Source organism: Sinocyclocheilus grahami, unplaced genomic scaffold (assembly GCF_001515645.1).
Source record: "Sinocyclocheilus grahami isolate Dianchi unplaced genomic scaffold, SAMN03320097.WGS_v1.1 scaffold510.1, whole genome shotgun sequence".
Classification (NCBI taxonomy): domain Eukaryota; kingdom Metazoa; phylum Chordata; class Actinopteri; order Cypriniformes; family Cyprinidae; genus Sinocyclocheilus; species Sinocyclocheilus grahami.
In genome coordinates, this window is record NW_015505689.1 from 1,127,914 (window position 1) to 1,148,914 (window position 21,001).

The following is a 21,001-nucleotide window of genomic DNA, read 5'->3' on the forward strand; positions in this document are numbered from 1 at the left end:
ACAGATCCCCAGTAAAGACCTTGTCTCAGACGACCACCGGGACAAGACCAGAGGAGCCAGTTGAGTCCTCTGCACAATGTGACATTGCTGCAGCCTGGAATTGAACTGCTGGTTCGTCTGGCCAGAGGAGAACTGCCCCCCCAACTGAGCCTGGTTTCTCCCAAGGTTTTTTCTCCATTCTGTCACCGATGGAGTTTTGGTTCCTTGCCGCTGTCGCCTCTGGCTTGCTTAGTTGGGGACACTTATTTTCCAGCGATATCGTCGACTTGATTGCACAGATACTATTAAACTGAACTGAGCGGGACGATGACATCACTGAATTCAATGATGAACTGCCTTTAACTGAAAAATGAGTTTACTATTATCATTTTGCATTATTGACACACTATTTTCCTAATTAATGTTGTACAGTTGCTTTGACACAATCTGTATTGTTAAAAGCACTATATAAATAAAGGTGACTTGACTTTGTTTTAGAGGATACTGTGATTTTGTTAATATAACATGACTGTAATTTGGTTTAGTTCATTATGATATAATATTAGATATTTTAATATTTATGTGAATATGTATGCATTATTTTTGTTGTTATTGTAATATTTTAATAAATTGCATTTATTTTAGGAAACAAATGTTTTTAATATTTATTTAATAAATCTTGAAATAAATCAATCAATATTATTCATATAAATCTTGAAATTAATAAATAATAATAATAATAGTAATTGCCTAGAAGCAAATGCTTGTAAAATTAGGCGTGTAAATAAGAAATGACATGATTTAAGCTAATTAATTATATGATTAATTCTAAAAATGTTTAAAAAGGCTATTTCGAATTTTTGTTTCACAATTCTGACTTTCTTCTTACAATTATGAGAAAAAAAGAGTCAAAATTGTGAGATATAACATAATTCTATTTTCTTCTCGCAATTCCAAGTGTCTTTTTTCTCTTATTGTGAGTTATAAACGTGCAATTGTGAGTTAACATCGCAAAATTGCAAGATAAAGTTAATTATGAAATAAAAAGTCACTAATACCTTTTTATGTATTTTTTATTTCGTGACGGCAGAAACATGCATCCATATTATATATCTGTTCTTCGCTGATGTACGTGACATGTTATTGAAATCAAAGGCATACAAATCACCTACTAAAGAAAAGAGCTCACATTTTATCTTGGAAAACTGACTGTCACCAAGTTTATCTGATGATTTAAAAAAAAATCTACATCAGGAAGCAATGCATGCGGAATATTCCTGGCATTAATTCACCAAGGTGAAAATATGAAGAAAAATTCAAATGTATCAGACATCACAGTGCAAACCAAACACTGAATTGTGCTGCCTGAATTGTGTGTCATGCAAGCAAATAGATTTTCTGTCCTGTAGCTCGTGTGGAGTTGTTAGTCGGGAAGCGCAGATCCACTCGCACACACAGCAGTAAAACAGGTCTGCTTTTTGCTCTCAAACAACACTTTATAAATGTTTTTACTCTATACTATATTATTAATAAAGAGCCTGTTGAGATGCTATTAAAATGGCCTTTCATGTGAAAAGCCTGCTCTGCAAAACTCTGACTGCGCTGCAGATTGTGCTGGAGTCGATGCAGGAGTACGTCTCTAGGGAAGCCCAGAAGACAACAGCTCTTCATGAGAAAAACTAAAAGGCAAGAGAATCAGTCAACGGATCTAACCCGCTGTGACAGACAAACACACACACCAAACCAAAAAACAGGTAAGAAAGACCTTCACAATCTGAGGCCCCCTTACCGAAAAAATCGACTGGCTCTTGTTGAGAAAATGACCTGACATCTAATTCAAGAGATTATTTCCCCCAGGACCCAGCTAAAGACAGAAGCTCCACTTTCTGGTCAATGGCTGACAAAAGAAGGCCTGTCCGCAGAAGACGCCGACCTTGAGGAAGACCATATGAAATCTGTGTTTTTTCCCCCAAATTCAGGGGGGGTTTTCTTCCAAATTCCATTTTTCCATTTTATTTTTTCCCAATTACATTTTTCTGGAGTCTGTTTTGATAGTTAAATGTAATTTTATTCATCAAAAAGCATGTCTAATTTATTGATATCATGAAACTTATACAGGTTAACAGCAATTCAATAAAAGTTTAACGAAATTCTATGAATTTCTAGCTCCTGCATACCTAACTAGTCTTCTACCACGCTACAATCCATCACGCTCCGTAAGGTCGCAAAACTCTGGACTTTTGGTAGTACCTAGGATAGCAAAGTCCACTAAAGGAGGTAGAGCTTTTTTCGCATTTGGCTCCCAAACTCTGGAATAGCCTTCCTGATAACGTTCGGGGTTCAGACACACTCTCTCTGTTTAAATCTAGATTAAAGACACATCTCTTTGGCCAAGCATTCAAATAATGCATCTCATAATCTTTTACTGCAGTTATATCTAATCAAATGCACATTATTATTCTTTAGTTTGGGTTAAAAAAATCAATTTTGCTTGGTTGGAACAGCAGCTACGCTAATTATGTCTCTATTTGTTTCTCTGTTTCTGCTGGGATTAACATCCCGTGGTAACTAGGATTTACACAAGCTTCAGTCTGGATCCAGAACACCTCAGAAGAGATGATGCAACCCCTCAGAGGACCTCAGATGATGCCAACCCTGAAACAACATACAGAACTACCACATTTTGCTATAAGTTTGATTGCATCATATAATAATTGCTGTTAATAGTGTTCATCGTCTGTTTTATTACGTCTTAAATTGGTTTTTCCGTACATTTCTGCCATATGTACATTAACTGACAGTCACCACTGATAAGCTACCACTAAATATTGTAGAAACTTAATTTGCTGTAAAGTTGCTTTGCAATGATTTGTATTGTGAAAAGCGCTATACAAATAAACTTGACTTAACGTGACTTGACTATGAAAAGTTGTATTGTTCCTCAATTTCTTTTTTATCATTATTATTATTATTATTATTTATGTATTTATTTGTTTGTTTGTTTGTTTGTTTATTTGTTTAAATTCTGTGTTTTCCAATTTAATTTTATTTTAATGGTTTAATTAATTTTTAATAATCATTTTAATTAATTAGTTAATTAATTAGTTAATTTTATTTATCTTTTTTTTTTTTTTTGCAATAATAGTATTTAATTACAAACAAACTCTTTCATTTTTGGGGCAAATAAAGTGCTGCGCAACAGAGGTTTACAGTTAAAAAAAATTGCCAAATTCCGTAAATTCTATTTTTATGACTGAATTCCACGATTCCGTCCCGTTTTCCATGTCGCCCTAAGGGACGCCCCAAGGAGGTTTCATTGCAAACGTTCAGAAAAGACAGATCAAAACAACAACATATTTTTCCAAGACCAAAGATCCCACCACTGTGTCCAAAAAAACATACTGCAGGAGCAGTTGGAACGACGCAGAATCCCAAAGATCCCGCTGAGGCTCTTGAGAAAATACATAAGCCCCCTGGTGTTCACCGTACTATCAGACTTCAGCACAGACTCCGGCTACGGTTGTTTGTTCGTCTTAAACTGGCACTTACACTGTCAAACAGCTAAAGCCCTCTATTTGAAGTTGTGTTACAGAGAAGCCGGCTACATTTACATGCAGAGCAATATTCAGACTGCTGGCCTGTTCTAACCGAGCTGTTTGTCTATTACTGTTCCAGCCATTTCATTCCATTCACATTGGCAGTTACATGGAAAAGACAACATCCTGTGCCATTACTGACACCAAAGATGCTCTGTCAAAGACTTTGACTGCCGTATGTCCCATAAAATGACAGAAAAACTAGAGTAGAATGTCCAGATGATCATATAGTCATGAATGATATTGATATGTTAAAGGTGATGCATTACAAAGGATTGGTCAAAATAATGTGTGGATGTATGGATAAATCATTTACAATAAGCATTCAAAAATGGGATGAATTTTCATTTCATGCTGATAGTCTGCTGTTCTAATAGTCAACACAGCAAAACACTTTCTCTCTTAATTAATTTAATTTAAAGCACCATGCACTGCAATGGCCATCAAAACAAAATCACCTCCTTTAAATTGAAAGACACTGACAGACATCAAATCTCCTGCTGTGATCAATGTTCCGTTTATTATGCACAATCCACAGGTTTATTTGTGAGGTGTTGCTGAGAGATTTTTATTTATGACTTGCTGTTTATTACTAGCTTCCGGGCGTCTGTCGAAACACAGCAGTCAGATGAATGCTTCAATAAATAGTTGCAGCACAAAAGGTCTCAACTAACAGTATGATATTGTGAACTAGATGTTTCTTACAATATTTCTGATCTAACTATGAACTTTGGAACAAGGGTGTGAAGAGCACTTTGTGAGTCCAAGAGCTCAAGTTACACTGAAGCGTATCGTTCTGGTTTTGTGCTGGTATTTATTGGAGTCTTTGACGTTGATAAATTTGTGCATTAAAAGGTTATAGTTGTTTTATCGGTTTATGTGTTGAATATAATAATAGGTATCTTATTAAATGTACCCATATATGTTTAAAATAATTTATTTTGAAGAATGCTGGTAAACAAACAGTTGGAAGTCAATGGCTACCAGCAACTGTTTGCAACAGCAATTCTTCAAAATATCTTCTTTTGCGTTCAGCAGAAGCAAGAAACTCATACAGGACGAGGGTCAGTAAATGATAACAGAATTTTAATTTTTGGGTGAACTATCCCTTTAAACACAAATTCATGCAGTGAGACCAACCCAATCTCATGAAAAAAAAGCACTCTAAACCTAAACATCAGCGGAGCGCAAGCAGATCACACAAAAACATACAAATGAAATCGCCACCAACAGACCCTTTTTATGTTTCCAGGGATCTCAGAGTGGAAGTTGGCATAAACTTCAATAAGTGATGAACAAATTTACTTTTTACGTTTTAATTTGTTCTAATAGCAAAGGGAAAAAAACAATATAAATTTTTAAGACTTTCCATAATAGGAAAAAAATATTGAGATTGATTACCAGTGTTGGGGAAAGTTACTTTTAAAAGTAATGCATTACAATATTGCTTTACTCCCCTCTACCCTCGATGGCGTGGCGGAGGGTATGTGAAGAAGCAGTTCTCCACCGCACAGAAGCAGACGGAGGCAATTAAGCACATCCTGCCCCGACGACCCGCTGCTGTCAACACCCCGCCGCCGACTGCAGCTCCTCCGCCCGCTCGTCACCGAGGGCGCCCTTCCGCTGCCTCCACCTCCGTTCCAGCTCGGCCCCAGCAGCAGCCTTCACACCAGCCGCAGCGTGGAGCTGGCAACAGGAAAGCGCCAGAGCAAGCGCCATCCCTGAGACGGGTGACTCGGAGACTCTGGATCCTGCTCTTCAGGAGATGGTGACTGCACCACTCCTTCCCCCGGAGGAGGGCCGGGTGGAGAATCTTTTGTTCCCTTTTTGTTTTGTTCCACCACTGGCTCCCAGACACAGCCTCGACACTTCAGTTCCCCTCTCCTTTTGCCAGCGGGCAGCAGGGCCCCCCGGCTCGAGGATGCGATCCCTCCTCACGCGCCCCCTACCCAACTGTGGAGCCAGGTAAATGTTGGACCGCGCACTCAGACCCCACTCTGGGATGCTTTGCCTTCCGGGTCGGGTCCCTGCGCTCCACCTCGCTGCCCCACTGCGGGTACGTCAGTGGTTCCCCTAGTCCCGCTTGCTCTGTTTCTGGGGGCCTGGCTAGCGCTCCCCAGACCGTCTTGCTGGCTCACGAGAACCATCAGACTAGGCTATGCGAATCAGTTTGCCCAGCATCCTCCCAAGTTCAGGGGCATTCGGTTCACCTCTTTGCCGAACAAGGATGCTCCCGTCTTGCGAGCGGAAATCGCAGTCCTACTGGCGAAGGACGCAATAGAGCCAGTCCCTTCAGCCGATATGAAGATGGGGTTTTACAGCCCTTTTTTACCCAAGAAAGGCGGTGGGTTATGACAAATCCTGGCCCTGCACATTCTGAACCGGGCCCTCCACAGGCTCCCGTTCAGGATGTTGAAGCAGAAACACATTTTTCAATGTGTTCGTCCACACGATTGTTTCGCAGCAATCGTGCTGAAGGTCGTACTTTCATGTCTCGATCCTCCCTCGACACAGGCCATTTCTCTGCTTCGCGTTCGAGGGGCGAGCATATCAGTACAAGGTCCTCCCCTTCAGGCTGTCCCTGTCGCCTCGTGTCTTGACCAAAGTCGTGGAGGCAGCCCTCGATCCATTGAGGGAAAGAGGCATTCGCATTCTCAACTACCTCGATGACTAGCTCATACTGGCCCAGTCTCGAGCGCAGTTGTGCGAACACAGGGACGTGGTACTCAGCCAGCTCAGCCGGTTGGGGCTTTGGGTCAACTGGGAAAAGAGCAAACTCTCCCCTGTGCAGAGGATCTCTTTTCTCGGTATGGAGTTGAACTCGGTCAATCTAACAGCACGCCTCTCAGTAGAGCGTGCTCAGTCGATGCTGAACTGCCTGGAGTCATTTCAGCGCAGAAGGGCGGTCCCACTGAAACAGTTTCAGAGGCTCCTGGGGGAATATGGCATCCGCTGCTGCGGTCACGCCGCTCGGATTACTTCATATGAGACCGCTTCAGCGTTGGCTTCACGACCGAGTCCCGAGATTGGCATGGCAATGCTGCACTCACCGGGTCTTAGTCACCCCGTCCTGCCACCAGACTTTCAGTCCATTGTCGGACCTTGCCTTTCTTCTGCCAAAAGATTACCGAGTTCCCCTAGTGCAAATGTCCAGGCATGTTGTTGTCTCAACAAATGCCTCTGCCATAGGCTGGGGGGCCATGTTCAACGGGCATGCAGCATCAGGCGCCTGGACAGGGCCTCGACTGCAGTGGCATATCAACTGTCTCGAGTTGCTAGCAGTATGGCTTGCTCTGCGCCGTTTCAAATAGCTGCTACAAGACAAGCACATACTGGTCCGGATGGAGAATACTGCGACCGCTGCATACATTAACCACCAGGGTGGTCTACGCTCCCGTCGCATGTCGCAACTCGCCCGCCATCTCCTCCTTTGGAGTCAGAAGCATCTGAGGTTGCTTTGCGCTGTTCACATCCCAGGCGAGCTAAATCGTGCAGCCGATAAGCTCTCACGCCAGCCCGCCCGTCCGGGAGAATGGCGACTCCACCCCGAGATGGTCCAGCTGACCTGGAGATGCTTCGGGGACGCTCAGGTAGACCTGTTTCCCTCTCCGGACACATCACATTGCCAGCTGTTCTACTCCCTGTCCGAGGGGACCCTCAGCACGGATGCACTGGCACAAAGCTGGCCTCGGGGCCTACGCAAGTATGCGTTTCCCCCAGTGAGCCTTCTTGCACAGACACTGTGCAAGGTCAGGGAGGACGAGGTGCAAGTCCTCTTAGTAGCGCCATACTGGCCCAATCGGACTTAGTTCCCAGAACTGATGCTCCTTGCGACAGCCCCTCCTTGGCGTATTCCTCTGAGGAAGGATCTCAGGGCGGGGTGCGCGATGCAAAGCTTGCACGCCAACATTCATTGGCTCATTTTGTTTACACTAGAAGGTGATTGGGCTCTCTGGTGAGATCCCAATTCATCAGTCACTGCTGCCGTAACGTCTTCATTCCCTCCTTCAGGGAACGAGGGTTACATACATAACCGAGATGTTAATTATGATGATCAGAAGACAGAAATATTTGTCATTACTCCCCCAGCTGACGTATTAAAAACACCCACACAGCAGCATTAATTATTTTCCTGTTTCTAGTTTCTTTATGCCAAGTAATACAACACAATAACTTGAAAAATGGAAATATTAAAAAGTTTTGCTAGATTTATGATGTTAATGATGGTGGAAATGCATCATTAAAGACAGTGAAAAAGTTACAAATTGCCACGAGGGGGTCTTGGTGAGGCTCTAAAAACACCAGTTGCCAAAGACATCAAGTACTAATAGTCAAATTATGGTTTGTGCTTACTGCTCTTTCAATTTTGTCTTCTGTAAATTGTTTAAATGGGCCGAGTTATCGCAGACCATTCAAACGTGGCCGTCATATATGTCCGCCAGGAAAGCTCTCTATCTGTCAATCTCTCTATGCCAGGGTAACTGTCAACAATCACTCAACTAATGAGCCTCTGTTTGGCCCTCAGAGGACACCGTAGTCATCTAACCCCCGGAGCCATCTCCTGAAATTCTTAACAGGACTGGTGAGGAAAGTGATCTAACCTTTTATTCCAAGCAAATATCCCTCTACACACAGTGTTTCAGGCTGCAGGCCAATTTCCATTCCACTGCTCAGCGACCATTTTAAATGACCTGCCACTAAGATTAATCCTAACCAGGGAACCTTATAGTTCTCAACTGTGCCTCCATCTGACTCCTTATATTATGTACTGTTTGAAGCTATTACGGTTTAATATTGTAGGCAGATGATAATGTGAAGAATTGAACAATGTCAGCATGAAAGGTCAAAACCATCAAACTGACTGACGTTAGATGAATGGCAGAGAGGCCGCTTAACTGCGGGGTCTAGAGCATCTATAATTAAACATAAGAACCGTTTTAGAGGTATGAATATAATAGCAGAATCGAGGTGGCAGCATAGGTAGCCCACATTACAACCCAGTCTGACTTTTAACACCCCTGTCTGCCAGAGCGAATGATACGCTGGCACTCTTAAATCTGAAAGCCGCCCCTGCTGCTTAAACACTAAAAATGTGCTCGGCCTGAAAGAGAAAAGGAATTATGAAAGCGAATGACTCACTTGGATCAAAGTCTGATAACTGCGCAATCAATCGGCTATCAGGCCATGACAGAGAATGAAGAGCATCTGACAACCAATGAGCTCCATCGATTATTGTGAAATGAGATACATAATGCTGTATGGATGCTAAATAGTTAAAGTGCATTGTAAATGCTCACTTATTAGTATAACTGCATAATATTTTCTTTGAGCAGTGAGTGATAAGTCTGTAATGGCTTATTACACTGTGCAACCAGTAAAAATTGTTATCCACTCCATGAAAAATATGACAAGGGACATTAGTATTGATTCTGGTGATGCTGGCTTTTTGTCATTTTAACATAGATCTATATTATATGGATATGGATAAATCACAAAGCCATCAATAGATTTTTACAGTTTCTGCAGGCAATGTGAGTAAGTCAAAGTTGCAGCCACAATGCTAGAGTGTGTTTGGGATGTTGTTTGGGGGGGTTGGATTTTTTTTTTGGTCCATTTTAACTTCCATCAGGTGTAATTTTCATTACATGGAAAAGAAATAGCATGCTTCTCCTCAACAAGCTACACAATTTGAGGTATCATTCATATCTGCATCACACGTGCCAGTTTAATAAGGGTTAAGGGTTTGCTCAAAGTCTACTTTTAAATAATTACTAATTTTCAGAGATATCACACTTCAAGGCCATCCATGGATTCACCAGAGAAAATGAACCATTAATATTCAGTGTAATTTCCTGAAGTTTCAACTTGGAACAGCTTTTTCGCCACCAATGACAGTTAACTTCATATGCAATATTGTAACCAAATAAAAATAAATAAATAAATAACAACTCTAGAGAAGCCTGCGCTGTGCAAGTTCTGTGCCGTTTGTAACATTATTCTGTCACATTAAATGGTCTACACATTTGTCATGTAGATAAAATCAATAATAAAATGATCAAATCAATGCATACCATGCTCTACCATCACTACCAATGCAATTTCGCTATCATACAACAGCTGTATCACCGTATCCCTTTAGACTTCCTACATTAACACTGCAACCAGCCGGAGATTCAATTCAGATTTCTCAAGTCCAACTGCTCTGAATTCTAATCAGCAATGACATATTAAGGCATATTGTTTGATAGTTTAGTGATGGCAAATGACTAATATCAGAACTACCATGGCATGTAAGGTTGTTAAGTGATGGTATACTGTTTTGTAAGCAACAAATCAATATGTTTTCAACTTAAGTGAAGTACAGTACTACGCCACTTCTGATAAGAAATGCATATGCCTTGTGTTTAACAGCTGCATTCATGGTGGAAATCTACATTACCCATGTTGCTCTACAGGGAAAAAAAATCAACCAATCAGAGTCACAGCAAGCAAATCTGCCAAAAGACTACCAGGGGAACTTAGGCCCTGTCCACACGAACAGGTTTAAAACCGCAGCTTTTTCTACACGTTTAGACCGTTCGTCCACACACAAATGCAGCACCAGTTCACTGAAAACGAAAATTTTTGAAAACGCCTGCCAGGGTGAAGATTTTCGAAAACTCCGGTTGCAGTGTTATCGTGTAGACCGCGAAACGGGAGTTTTTGGCTTGTGACGTCGGCACCTGCGCTGTTATCTCCACCTACTGGAGACTTTTTCAGGCTTCTGATTGACCAACATGGCTTTATGGTTGAGATTATATCGCCACCGGTTGCTTTGGCATGCTCTTGACAGTGCTTCATAGCATGTGTTTGCATTTTCATGTGGACGGAGATTTATTTTAAAACGGAAGGAAAAACTCTTTTTAATAAAGAACTCCGTTTATAAAAATACCCGTGTACATGTGGACATGGCCTTAATGGGAGTGGATGTTGCAGGGAATATCCACTTCCATGTCTCCCTACACTGTTCAAATAATAATAATAATAATGAGAATGATAATGAGAATGAGAATAAGAATAAGAATAAGAATAAGAATAAGAATAAGAATAATAAATAAATACTTTTAAAAACGTTCTTTAGGGTGGGAAGCACACTTGTGACCACATAAACACAGACTTAAATTAAATTAAATGACCGGAAAGAGTTGGGAGAAAACCGGATGTCTGTCAGACCCACATCATGTTAAAGAGACAGTACTGCTTTTAAAGTGAAACCTGCTGCAGTCTCTCACTGATGTAAATCAAAGAACAAACGATTAAATTAATATCAATACTAGTCTTACCCACTTTTTTTAAACAAAGTTACAGCACTGTTTCCTTCCGCCACAGATTTGAATCTCAAGTCAACAGATGAGCTCAAGCCTCTGTTACAAATTTGAAAACATCACTTTAGAACTATGTAGTAACAAAGGAATGTTGAGTTGTTTCATTGAAAGATCACTGTATTATGTAGAGTAAAGTAGGATATAATGAGAGACATGGAGTGAGCAAGTGTGATTACCTGCATCTGATACAGCATCTTCAGCGCAATCTCATATTCACAATAAAACATTAGTTTGAATGTCCACTGAGGAAAGCGATATCTTTGCCGTACTATCCTTTCATCTGTTAAGGGTGATTTCCGATGACAGCGCTGCTCAGTGCATTTGTTAACTGCGTCTTACAAGGTAAAGGTATCTTTCAATATAAAAGTCTTTACTGCTGACTCACTGTCTCTTGTTGCCATCTAATGGCGGAATAATGTATCTAAAATCAGCATCACTAACACACACACACTGATATCGGGTTTCTTAATACCAAATACTATTATTAATTGAATACTTGAAAATTTGGGTGTCCGCCATGACACTCGTTGTGAGAAATCTGCCAGCGGAGTGATACAAACTGTAAAAGACCTCTCAGCCAATCAGAAAACAACGATAGATAGATATTTCTCCATAATTTTTATTTTGATCATGTAATTTGTATTGTACCTTTCTTTCTGTAACTTTCTTGGTTCACCTCAAAGCTGGTTGGTTTATTTCATGGCTTATAATGCTTTAACAAAGACTAATAAATTACTTTTTCCTTATAGGAAAATCAGGGAAAAAATACTTCTAGACCCAAGACAGCTAAAAAAAAAAAAAAAAGGGCAGGCACTAATGCATGCTATAGCACATCGATTGGATATTTCTCTATAGGATATATAAGCTTCTATAAATATTTTAGCTACAGAAAAAATGACCATTTGACACTTACATTTGACAGTGACCATGACTCAGTTTCTATCATCATAATGTGAAAAATCTTAATTAAGTTTGACTAATGTATGTTTAAATGACACTTTTTCATTAATTATGGCTTTCATAAAAGTTTATACAAGCTACTTTATTAAGAATCATATTTCTCTGAGTGCAGATTATGCGTGTGGCATCAGTGAGAGAGAGACAGACTGTCCAGCATAACAGTGAGAAACACTGAGTCGGCTGCTGGAGAGAGGCTGATCTTCAAGCTGTCGGCTACAATTCTACAGTTTGATTATGGCTTTGAACTGCATATTTCAGCTGAAGCCTGAGCTATGAAGTAAAATGCTCTGAATACCGTAACCATAAATGACCAATTGTAGTGTTAGTCCATGTCAATACTGATAATGATATTATTCTTGTAATAACAAGGTCACAATTAGCATATGTCAGTCATGGCTTGAGCTAATGGACATTGATAGAGTTCCTAATTTACAAGCTCTCAGAGCATGAATCGATCTTTACCTTGGCTAATCGCTGACAAACTGCCTGCTTTTCGGTCCCCTTGAGTGACAGTGGAATTACCTGCAGAACTGGAGCTGAGCCCTATATTCACAGGTTCACAGAATGTATATGTGGGGCTTGAAAAAGGGCTTGATTGATGGTCATAATGGAGGGAATCAGATATGGACTTCACTCAAGCTCACATAACAATGGAACATAACTATGGAAAATAAAAAAAAGGAGTTTGGAGAAATGTCGGAAGAAAAGAGCATAACAGTTGCATGTTTAAACTTCCATATAACTTAAAATTCATAGTGATGAGCAGGTCAATCGTGTTACATAAACAGCATTATACCTTTGTGTTTTTTCCTGATATTCAAATAAATGTGTTTAGAATCAAAAGTTATGATGTGATTCAGAGCTGGCTGGTTTGGTTCAAGGTTTAAAATGCTTTACTGAAGAATTATCTATAGAGTGAAAATAAATAGGAAAACCACATTCAGAGCCAAGGCATAAAAAACAGGTGCATCAGTGTAGGGAAGCTATATTTGAATTGAGTAAGGTAAGGATGATTTTAACACATTTTCTTAATCAATCTTTTTACTGCTTGTTGTTTCAGATAATTCAACAACAGCTTTGTGTGTTTTGCTGTTCAAGAGATTTTGTTCTGTTTACAGAGGAATATTGAATAATTGATTGCCTTACCAGACAAACCAAAAGGTGAAAGTAAAATGAAATAAAATTATACACATTAACTCTTAAATCAATGACTATCAATCAGCAAATGATCAGCAATCAGGCTTACAGCCTTGGGTCCAGTCAGAAAAAGCCCTGATTTTTTAGATGACTGAAGTTTTCACACTGCCATATTAATGCACAATAATATGCTTCAAAATTAAAAATATGTTTCAAAGCTATGGTTATGTTTCTTTGTTTCTCGGTTTCATTTGTGAATTCATTTTTCAAAGCTTTCATCTGTGAATCCATTTTCAAAACATGCAAATGCACTTGTTATGATGCATGCATACATCCTCTGATTCATACACAACACACACACAAAAGACAGTCTACCTGAAAATCGAATTATATTAGCAGCAACACTGAGACATCCTGCACAAATCCAGTCTGCTAAAATGCACAGGCTTTTCAATCAACTGAGGCTACAAATTTCAGGTCAGTGACAACACATTGTATCCTTTATAAAGGAACAGAGTTTACATGGATATATATGTTCCCACACAAGTGACTACATTCAAAAAGTGCAATGAGCTCATCACAGGTTGTAAGTTTGGCACCCCTTTATATTTAAGGAAGCAATTAAAAGTTTAGTGGGTTAAAATTGATATAGCCGTTTTATAAATGATTTTACCAAAAGTAATTGACTGTTAGAACAAATGTCAATGAAAGCAGTAACCTTTCACACCTGAGCAAACACCTCATTAGCTGACTAATAACGCAAAATACATGGATTCATAAATCCAAATGAGAAGAAAGCAGGTTATCGTGCTTACATTTCTTTAGTTCGATCCGTTCTTATTAACCAAGACAAAAGTCTATAGAAAGCCGGTTCTGAACGCTAAGCGCACACAGCCAATAATGAAAGAAACTCTCAGCATTGTATCAGCTTTGTGTTTTGCGGAACTTTGATGTCAGTGAGCGGAGGAGATGAAACGCGCACGCCGCACATCACCTACCGGCGAAGCTGAGCTGGAGCAGGTAGAGTCCCATTAGATCCATCTCTGCGCGCTTCTGAAGAGAACTGGCTCGAAATGACGCGAAACTGTCTCTGTTATATTCTGAGGTTACCGACAGTGAAAAGCCGTCCTGCACATATCAATTCAGCGTGTTAAAGACTCTTAAAATGGTTAAAAACGAGATGAGCACGCAGAGCAGCCGCGCTCGCCGCAACGCCAAGTGTCAAACTCTCAATCAGGACGTCAGAGGACGCTTGAGACGAAATTAAAGCACTAATGAAAGTTCTCCATCTGCTCCATTATCTCGTATTGACATTTGTTCCCTCCGAGGGCAAGAACACGAGTGAATGAAGAGTCAGATTTCATTGAGTGAAGCTCAAACTCTGAGCACACAGAGAGAGAGAGAGAGAGAGAGAGAGAGAGCTCTGTCTCAAAACCTAGTAAGCTGCCTACATAGGTTGTATCATATGAGTGTCCACATTGTGCCCCTCAAAACGCTAGATAGGCAGTTCAGTATGTTTTGAGACACAGCCGTAGGGTCAGAGAGGCTATCAAACTGTCTGCTACAAATCCTGCACTTTGATTCTGGCTTTGAACTGTGGATTTCAGAAGCCGGTGCTGAAATATTAGCTTAAAAAAACTCTTTAAAGTTGACCTCCTTGCCTTCTATTTAGTAATACAGAATGAGTCCCACAGACTGGCTGAAAGGACAATCACTATTGTGGTGGAAGAAACCGTTTCACCATCTACTGTACTTTTAAAGGAACCAAGTTAAAGTCCCCATGAAACCTGTCTGCTACAAATCCTGCACTTTGATTCTGGCTTTGAACTGTGGATTTCAGAAGCCGGTGCTGAAATATTAGCTAAAAAAAACTCTTTAAAGTTGACCTCCTTGTCTTCTATTTAGTAATACAGAATGAGTCCCACAGACTGGCTGAAAGGACAATAACTATTGTGGTGGAAGAAACCGTTTCACCATCTACTGTACTTTTAAAGGAACCAAGTTAAAGTCCCCATGAAATCAAAATTAAAGTTTTTTGGGTGTTAGTATCAATATGTTAGTCTTAAGGTTATCTATAAGGCAGTGTGCTCCAAAACAGTGACAAAAGTCGCATTTAGAAGATATAAGCATTCAAAGCTTGCAGTTCGTCACAAAACGGCTCAACGATTTTTTTGACGTCACATCGCACTTCAGCTTCTCGTCAAACTTTCTGTCCAATCAAATGCTCTCTAGAATCTGAAGCGCCTGTCCCCTACACTATAAAATAAATGCTGAAGCTGCGGCTGAAATCGGTCACTTGTCCACAGAATTAGTATTTTCTGTGCAGTGAATGGCACGTAGTGCACTATATAGGGGACAGGGAACGATTCAAACAGTGTAAATATGCTTTCCATTGAGGAAGAAAAGAAGTCTGGTTTCGTTCTGTGTCCCTGGCACACACACTCTGCTCCGGTCCAGACACGATAGCACGGAGCGGATCACATGCGTGAGTCAGCGCAGACCACAAAATGTATCGGAGCTATTTGAATTCTACACAGAATGCTATATTTTATAGCAATATGGATGAGATTGTGGCTGTCAAATGTGGCTTTACGGAGCTCAACGGCTCTGGCCCAAGCTGTGATCTAAGCGAACGCTATTGGCTATTTTAAAAAGGGGCGTGGCTGCTTGATATGTCCCGCCCTGTCTTTCTGTTTCAGTTAAAATGACGTCAACACTTAGAGTAACGCTGCGTGTTTCTAAGCATTTCAGGGGACCTTTAAGGGAATGGTTCGCTTAAAATGAATATTTGCTGAAAATCGAGTTAGTTTCTTCATCCGATTTGGAGAAATGTAGCATTGCATCACTTGCTCAGCAATGGATCCTCTGCAGTGAATGGGTGCCGTCAGAATGAGAGTCCAAACAGCTGATAAAAACATCACAGTAATCCACAAGTAATCCACTCCAGTCCAGGCCATCAGGTAATGTCTTGTGAAGCCAAAAGCTGCATGTTTGTAAGAAACACATCCATCATTAAGACATTTTTAACTTCAAAGCATTGCTTTCAGCTAAAATACAAATCCATAATCCCTAATAACACTTACTCCAGTGAAAAAGTCGAGGAGAGAAATGCACAGATTAAGCAACGTTTACAAGCCAAAAACAGTCCAAAACAGCTCTAAAAAAATATGTGGGTGGATTTAAATGTGAGGGACAACAGGAGATTTTTACACTGGGGAAAGCAATATCGTGGATTATGGGCTCATATTTTAGCCATTAGCAATAGTTTGAAGTTAAAACACATTAATGATGGATTTGCTTCTTACAAACACACAGATTTTTGCTTCACAAGATGTTGACTGATGTACTGGAGTGGTGTGGATTATTGTGATGTTTATATCAGCTGTTTGGACTCTCATTCTGACGGCACCCATTCTGAGCAAGTGATGGAATGCTACATTTATCTGATGAAGAAACAAACTCATCTACATCTTGGATGGCATGAGGGCATATTCAGCACATTTTCATTTTTCAGGGATCAAGATCAGTCCATCAAAAGCCTGTATCCATTGATCACAAATATAAATGCCTTGTGTGAGGGGAATGTCTTGTGGTTATAGCTCTGGTTCATATTGGCAGTCAAAGAGTGCCTTGGAGAACTGCTAACCTTCTGACCAAGGCTGTGGTGCTACATCATAAGCCACGGCCTTCATTCTTAATGAATGCATACTAGTGCAAGCGTAAGCACTGTAGAGCTCTGTAGAGATTAAAACTGGGCATTATGACTCATAATCACAATCATGTATTGCTTTTTTATCAGTCATGTCATTATGACATGCTACACTTCATTGTTATACTAACAAACACGGAAATAGAATAATTAACTATCCTATATTTGCTTGTCAGGAGGAAACATGGTGATACAAGGTAAAGAAAGACGTGACTGAGCTATTCACTGCCACTGTTAAAAAATATCTCTGGTTCCATAGAGAATCCATCGAGCTTTTCCAATGCACAAAAGGTTCTTTAGATGATTAAAGTGTTCTTCTCAAGGTTCCTGTAAGAACTGCTCATTTAAAGGTTCTTTAAGAAACTCGAAATGGTTCTTCTATGGCGTCATCGCTGTTTGGAAGCTTTATCTTTAAGAGTGTGGTCAAAAGGCGGTGGCATGATCAATCCATCTCATTCACTGCAGTCTGTTCATTCACGCGCTGATGACAGGACTGACTCCAGCTGTGCATGGCTCTCTGGAATGAGAGTGTGCTCTATTGTTTAAACTGGAGCTCTTTAAGGATTGGGCTGTGTGTATGTGTCGTGACATGGGTGATAGTAGACTTCAGGGTGTTTCTGAAATGAGGGGAAGAGATGTGGTAAGAAAGCACTGACAGCTTGGATAAATTATAAGAGGATTTCAAGGTAATAAAAGTAAAAAAGTAAAACTGCCTGTGTGTTGCCGCTGAAGGGAAGAAAAGCAATAAAGTATCTGACTTTGAAAATCAGTAGAAAGATGTTTTAATATAGGCTGCAGTGGCATGTAACACTATAAGCATTGCTGGACTGAAACCCAACTTGACAACTTGGCAGTTTCTATATTTTTTACACTGAGGGTGTGATAGAAAAGCAGGTAATTGCTTATGAGAATCTATAATACAAAGTGAATAATACGCAGCAAAATAGGACTTTGGCTAAGATATAGAATTATTAAATATTGTTGTATAAAAACTGGCACAACTTACCTCACTCTTCTCTATTTGGTTTAATTTGCCCAGTTAAATACTGCAAGCACAAACCTGCGTCTGAAGCAGACGGTCTGTTTTATTCAGATCACGTGACTCAGTATGCAGTATGTTCCTCTGTGTGGTCTCTGTCTCTTTCTTGCCCTGACCCGTGCCACAACCGACCACTAAGAGTGCTGCAGAAGACAGAATAAACAGACGAGCATCACGTGGCCTGATAAGAGACACTCTGTGATTGATAATTGATCCTGTACGTCTCGGTGTGATGGCGGTGTGAATGGTGTGAAAGAAGACGGAGCCTGGACTTATGTGAGAACTATTCTCATTCTGTTACAGTGCAAAAAAGTGTCCCGAATCAGTCAGTTATGAGGTTCTGTGATAGAAGGCAGCTGCCTATGTAGGCTGTAGGAAGCAAGACGGCTGATGTTTTGTAAAAGATGCTGTCTTCAAGTGCACCTGTGAAACTCGTATACCTCAGTTGGGTGTTCAATATTACGATATGTCATGTATAGTCACAATAGCCTAAACAAAACAAAATAATTATATATTGAACAATTAACCCAAATAAATGAGCCCGGTCTCATGAAAATGCATATAAATAGTACGCCAAATAAAAACGAAAACTCATGGTATTGATACGCAAAAATGGACTTTGGCGTGCATATGATATGCATGTGTGTGGTGTGCATATAATACGCAGTTTTCGTGTGCATATGATACAAAATTTGTTGGCGTGCATATAATACGCAGTTTTCGCGTGCATATGATACGAAATTTGTTGGCGTGCATATGATACGCAGTTTTCGAGTGCATATGATACGAAATTTGTTGGCGTGCATATAATACGCAGTTTTCGCATGCATATGATACGAAATTTGTTGGCGTGCATATGATATGCAGTTTTCGCGTGCATATGATACGAAATTTGTTGGCGTGCATATAATACGCAGTTTTCGCGTGCATATGATACGAAATTTGTTGGCGTGCATATGATACGCAGTTTTCGCGTGCCCATGATACGAAATTTGTTGGCGTGCATATAGTACGCAGTTTTCGTGTGCATATGATACAAAATTTGTTGGCGTGCATATGATATGCAGTTTTCGCGTGCATATGATACGAAATTTGTTGGCGTGCATATGATATGCAGTTTTCGCGTGCATATGATACGAAATTTGTTGGCGTGCATATGATATGCAGTTTTCGCGTGCATATGATACGAAATTTGTTGGCGTGCATATGATATGCAGTTTTCGCGTGCATATGATACGAAATTTGTTGGCGTGCATATGATATGCAGTTTTCGCGTGCATATGATACGAAATTTGTTGGCGTGCATATGATATGCAGTTTTCGCGTGCATATGATACGAAATTTGTTGGCGTGCATATGATATGCAGTTTTCGCGTGCATATGATACGAAATTTGTTGGCGTGCATATGATATGCAGTTTTCGCGTGCATATGATACGAAATTTGTTGGCGTGCATATGATATGCAGTTTTCGCGTGCATATGATACGAAATTTGTTGGCGTGCATATGATATGCAGTTTTCGCGTGCATATGATACGAAATTTGTTGGCGTGCATATGATATGCAGTTTTCGCGTGCATATGATACGAAATTTGTTGGCGTGCATATGATATGCAGTTTTCGCGTGCATATGATACGAAATTTGTTGGCGTGCATATGATATGCAGTTTTCGCGTGCATATGATACGAAATTTGTTGGCGTGCATATGATATGCAGTTTTCGCGTGCATATGATACGAAATTTGTTGGCGTGCATATGATATGCAGTTTTCGCGTGCATATGATACGAAATTTGTTGGCGTGCATATGATATGCAGTTTTCGCGTGCATATGATACGAAATTTGTTGGCGTGCATATGATATGCAGTTTTCGCGTGCATATGATACGAAATTTGTTGGCGTGCATATGATATGCAGTTTTCGCGTGCATATGATACGAAATTTGTTGGCGTGCATATGATATGCAGTTTTCGCGTGCATATGATACGAAATTTGTTGGCGTGCATATGATATGCAGTTTTCGCGTGCATATGATACGAAATTTGTTGGCGTGCATATGATACGCAGTTTTCGCGTACATATGATACGCATCTACCCCACAACCCTAAACCTACCCATCGTGTAGCATATGCACGCCAAAGTCCATTGTTGCGTATCAATACCACGAGTTTTCGTTTTTATTTGGCGTACTATTTATACGCACTTTCATGAGATCGGGTTGAAATAAATACATCTGAATTCAAAATAATGAAAACAGTCATTTCTATCAATTATTTTTCATTTCAGTGAAATTATTTTGCTTTACAAATTAATTAACTTTACACCTGTTGCTTTCCGCTCACTAGGGGTCTGATGATTCACTATTTTTTTCGATTGATTGATTGATTAAAAATCCTCCCGATGCACATCAATCTTAAAACACAGATTTTTGAATAGTGAATCATCTGATTTGATTTCATATGCTAAAAATGGAATAGATTGCGATTCACTGAAGTATTATTTTACATTTTTACAATATATACACTTTAAATTACTGAGGTGTGCAAATGATCAGAAACAGTGTTTTACTGGAGTTATTGTTTATAGAACTGTTTAAATTGTTTATTTCCAGACAAAGAAAACCCATGGAAATCTATATATATAATCCTCCTAGGTGTGCTTTAAATACTTTTTTCAGCACATTCTTTGTTTTATTTCAAAGTAGCCTGTATGTACATGCATTAATGTGTTTATTTTCACATTGTTTTGTGCAATAGTTAATATTAAGTGATTTTTGTTTTGTTTATTTTTGTTTTTTTGGGGGGGGGGGGTTTGTTTTTTTAGATGCATTAAGCATTTACATAATCCTATGAATGAATGCCGAATATACTCATTAATCAGAATCAAATCTAATTGAATCTAATCGAATGTCATTGTGAGTCAGATTGAGTCAAATCATTCTGAACTAGCAAAAATTGTTCCAGAATTGAACCGACAATCTGAATTCTAATTCAAATTGATTAGCATAGATTACACTGTGAAACTATTTCTTATAACAGTTTTGTTTTGCTTTTTTTTAATGTTTCCTTATGAAGTTTGACATGCTGAATATGAAAATTGCTATACGTTTTGTGTATTATTAAAAGTGCTCATGAAAACCAAAAAATATGTTGACAACCCCCACACCTTGATGCTTATGACAAGAATAGCATGTATAGTTATCTTTATTGAAGTGAAT

General features: G+C 39.8%; 1 protein-coding gene across 1 annotated transcript in view; it reads right to left on the bottom strand.

Moving 5' to 3' along the window:
• gfra4b (GDNF family receptor alpha 4b) overlaps nucleotides 1-14,236 on the bottom strand; it is a 64,624-nt gene extending 50,388 nt beyond the window's left edge. Inside the window, exon 1 of the mRNA XM_016237282.1 lies at nucleotides 14,035-14,236. Within this exon, the coding sequence (XP_016092768.1) occupies nucleotides 14,035-14,077 (43 nt within the window). The 5' untranslated portion in view covers nucleotides 14,078-14,236. The remainder of the gene's footprint in view (nucleotides 1-14,034) is intronic.
• Nucleotides 14,237-21,001: the final 6,765 nt, after the last annotated feature.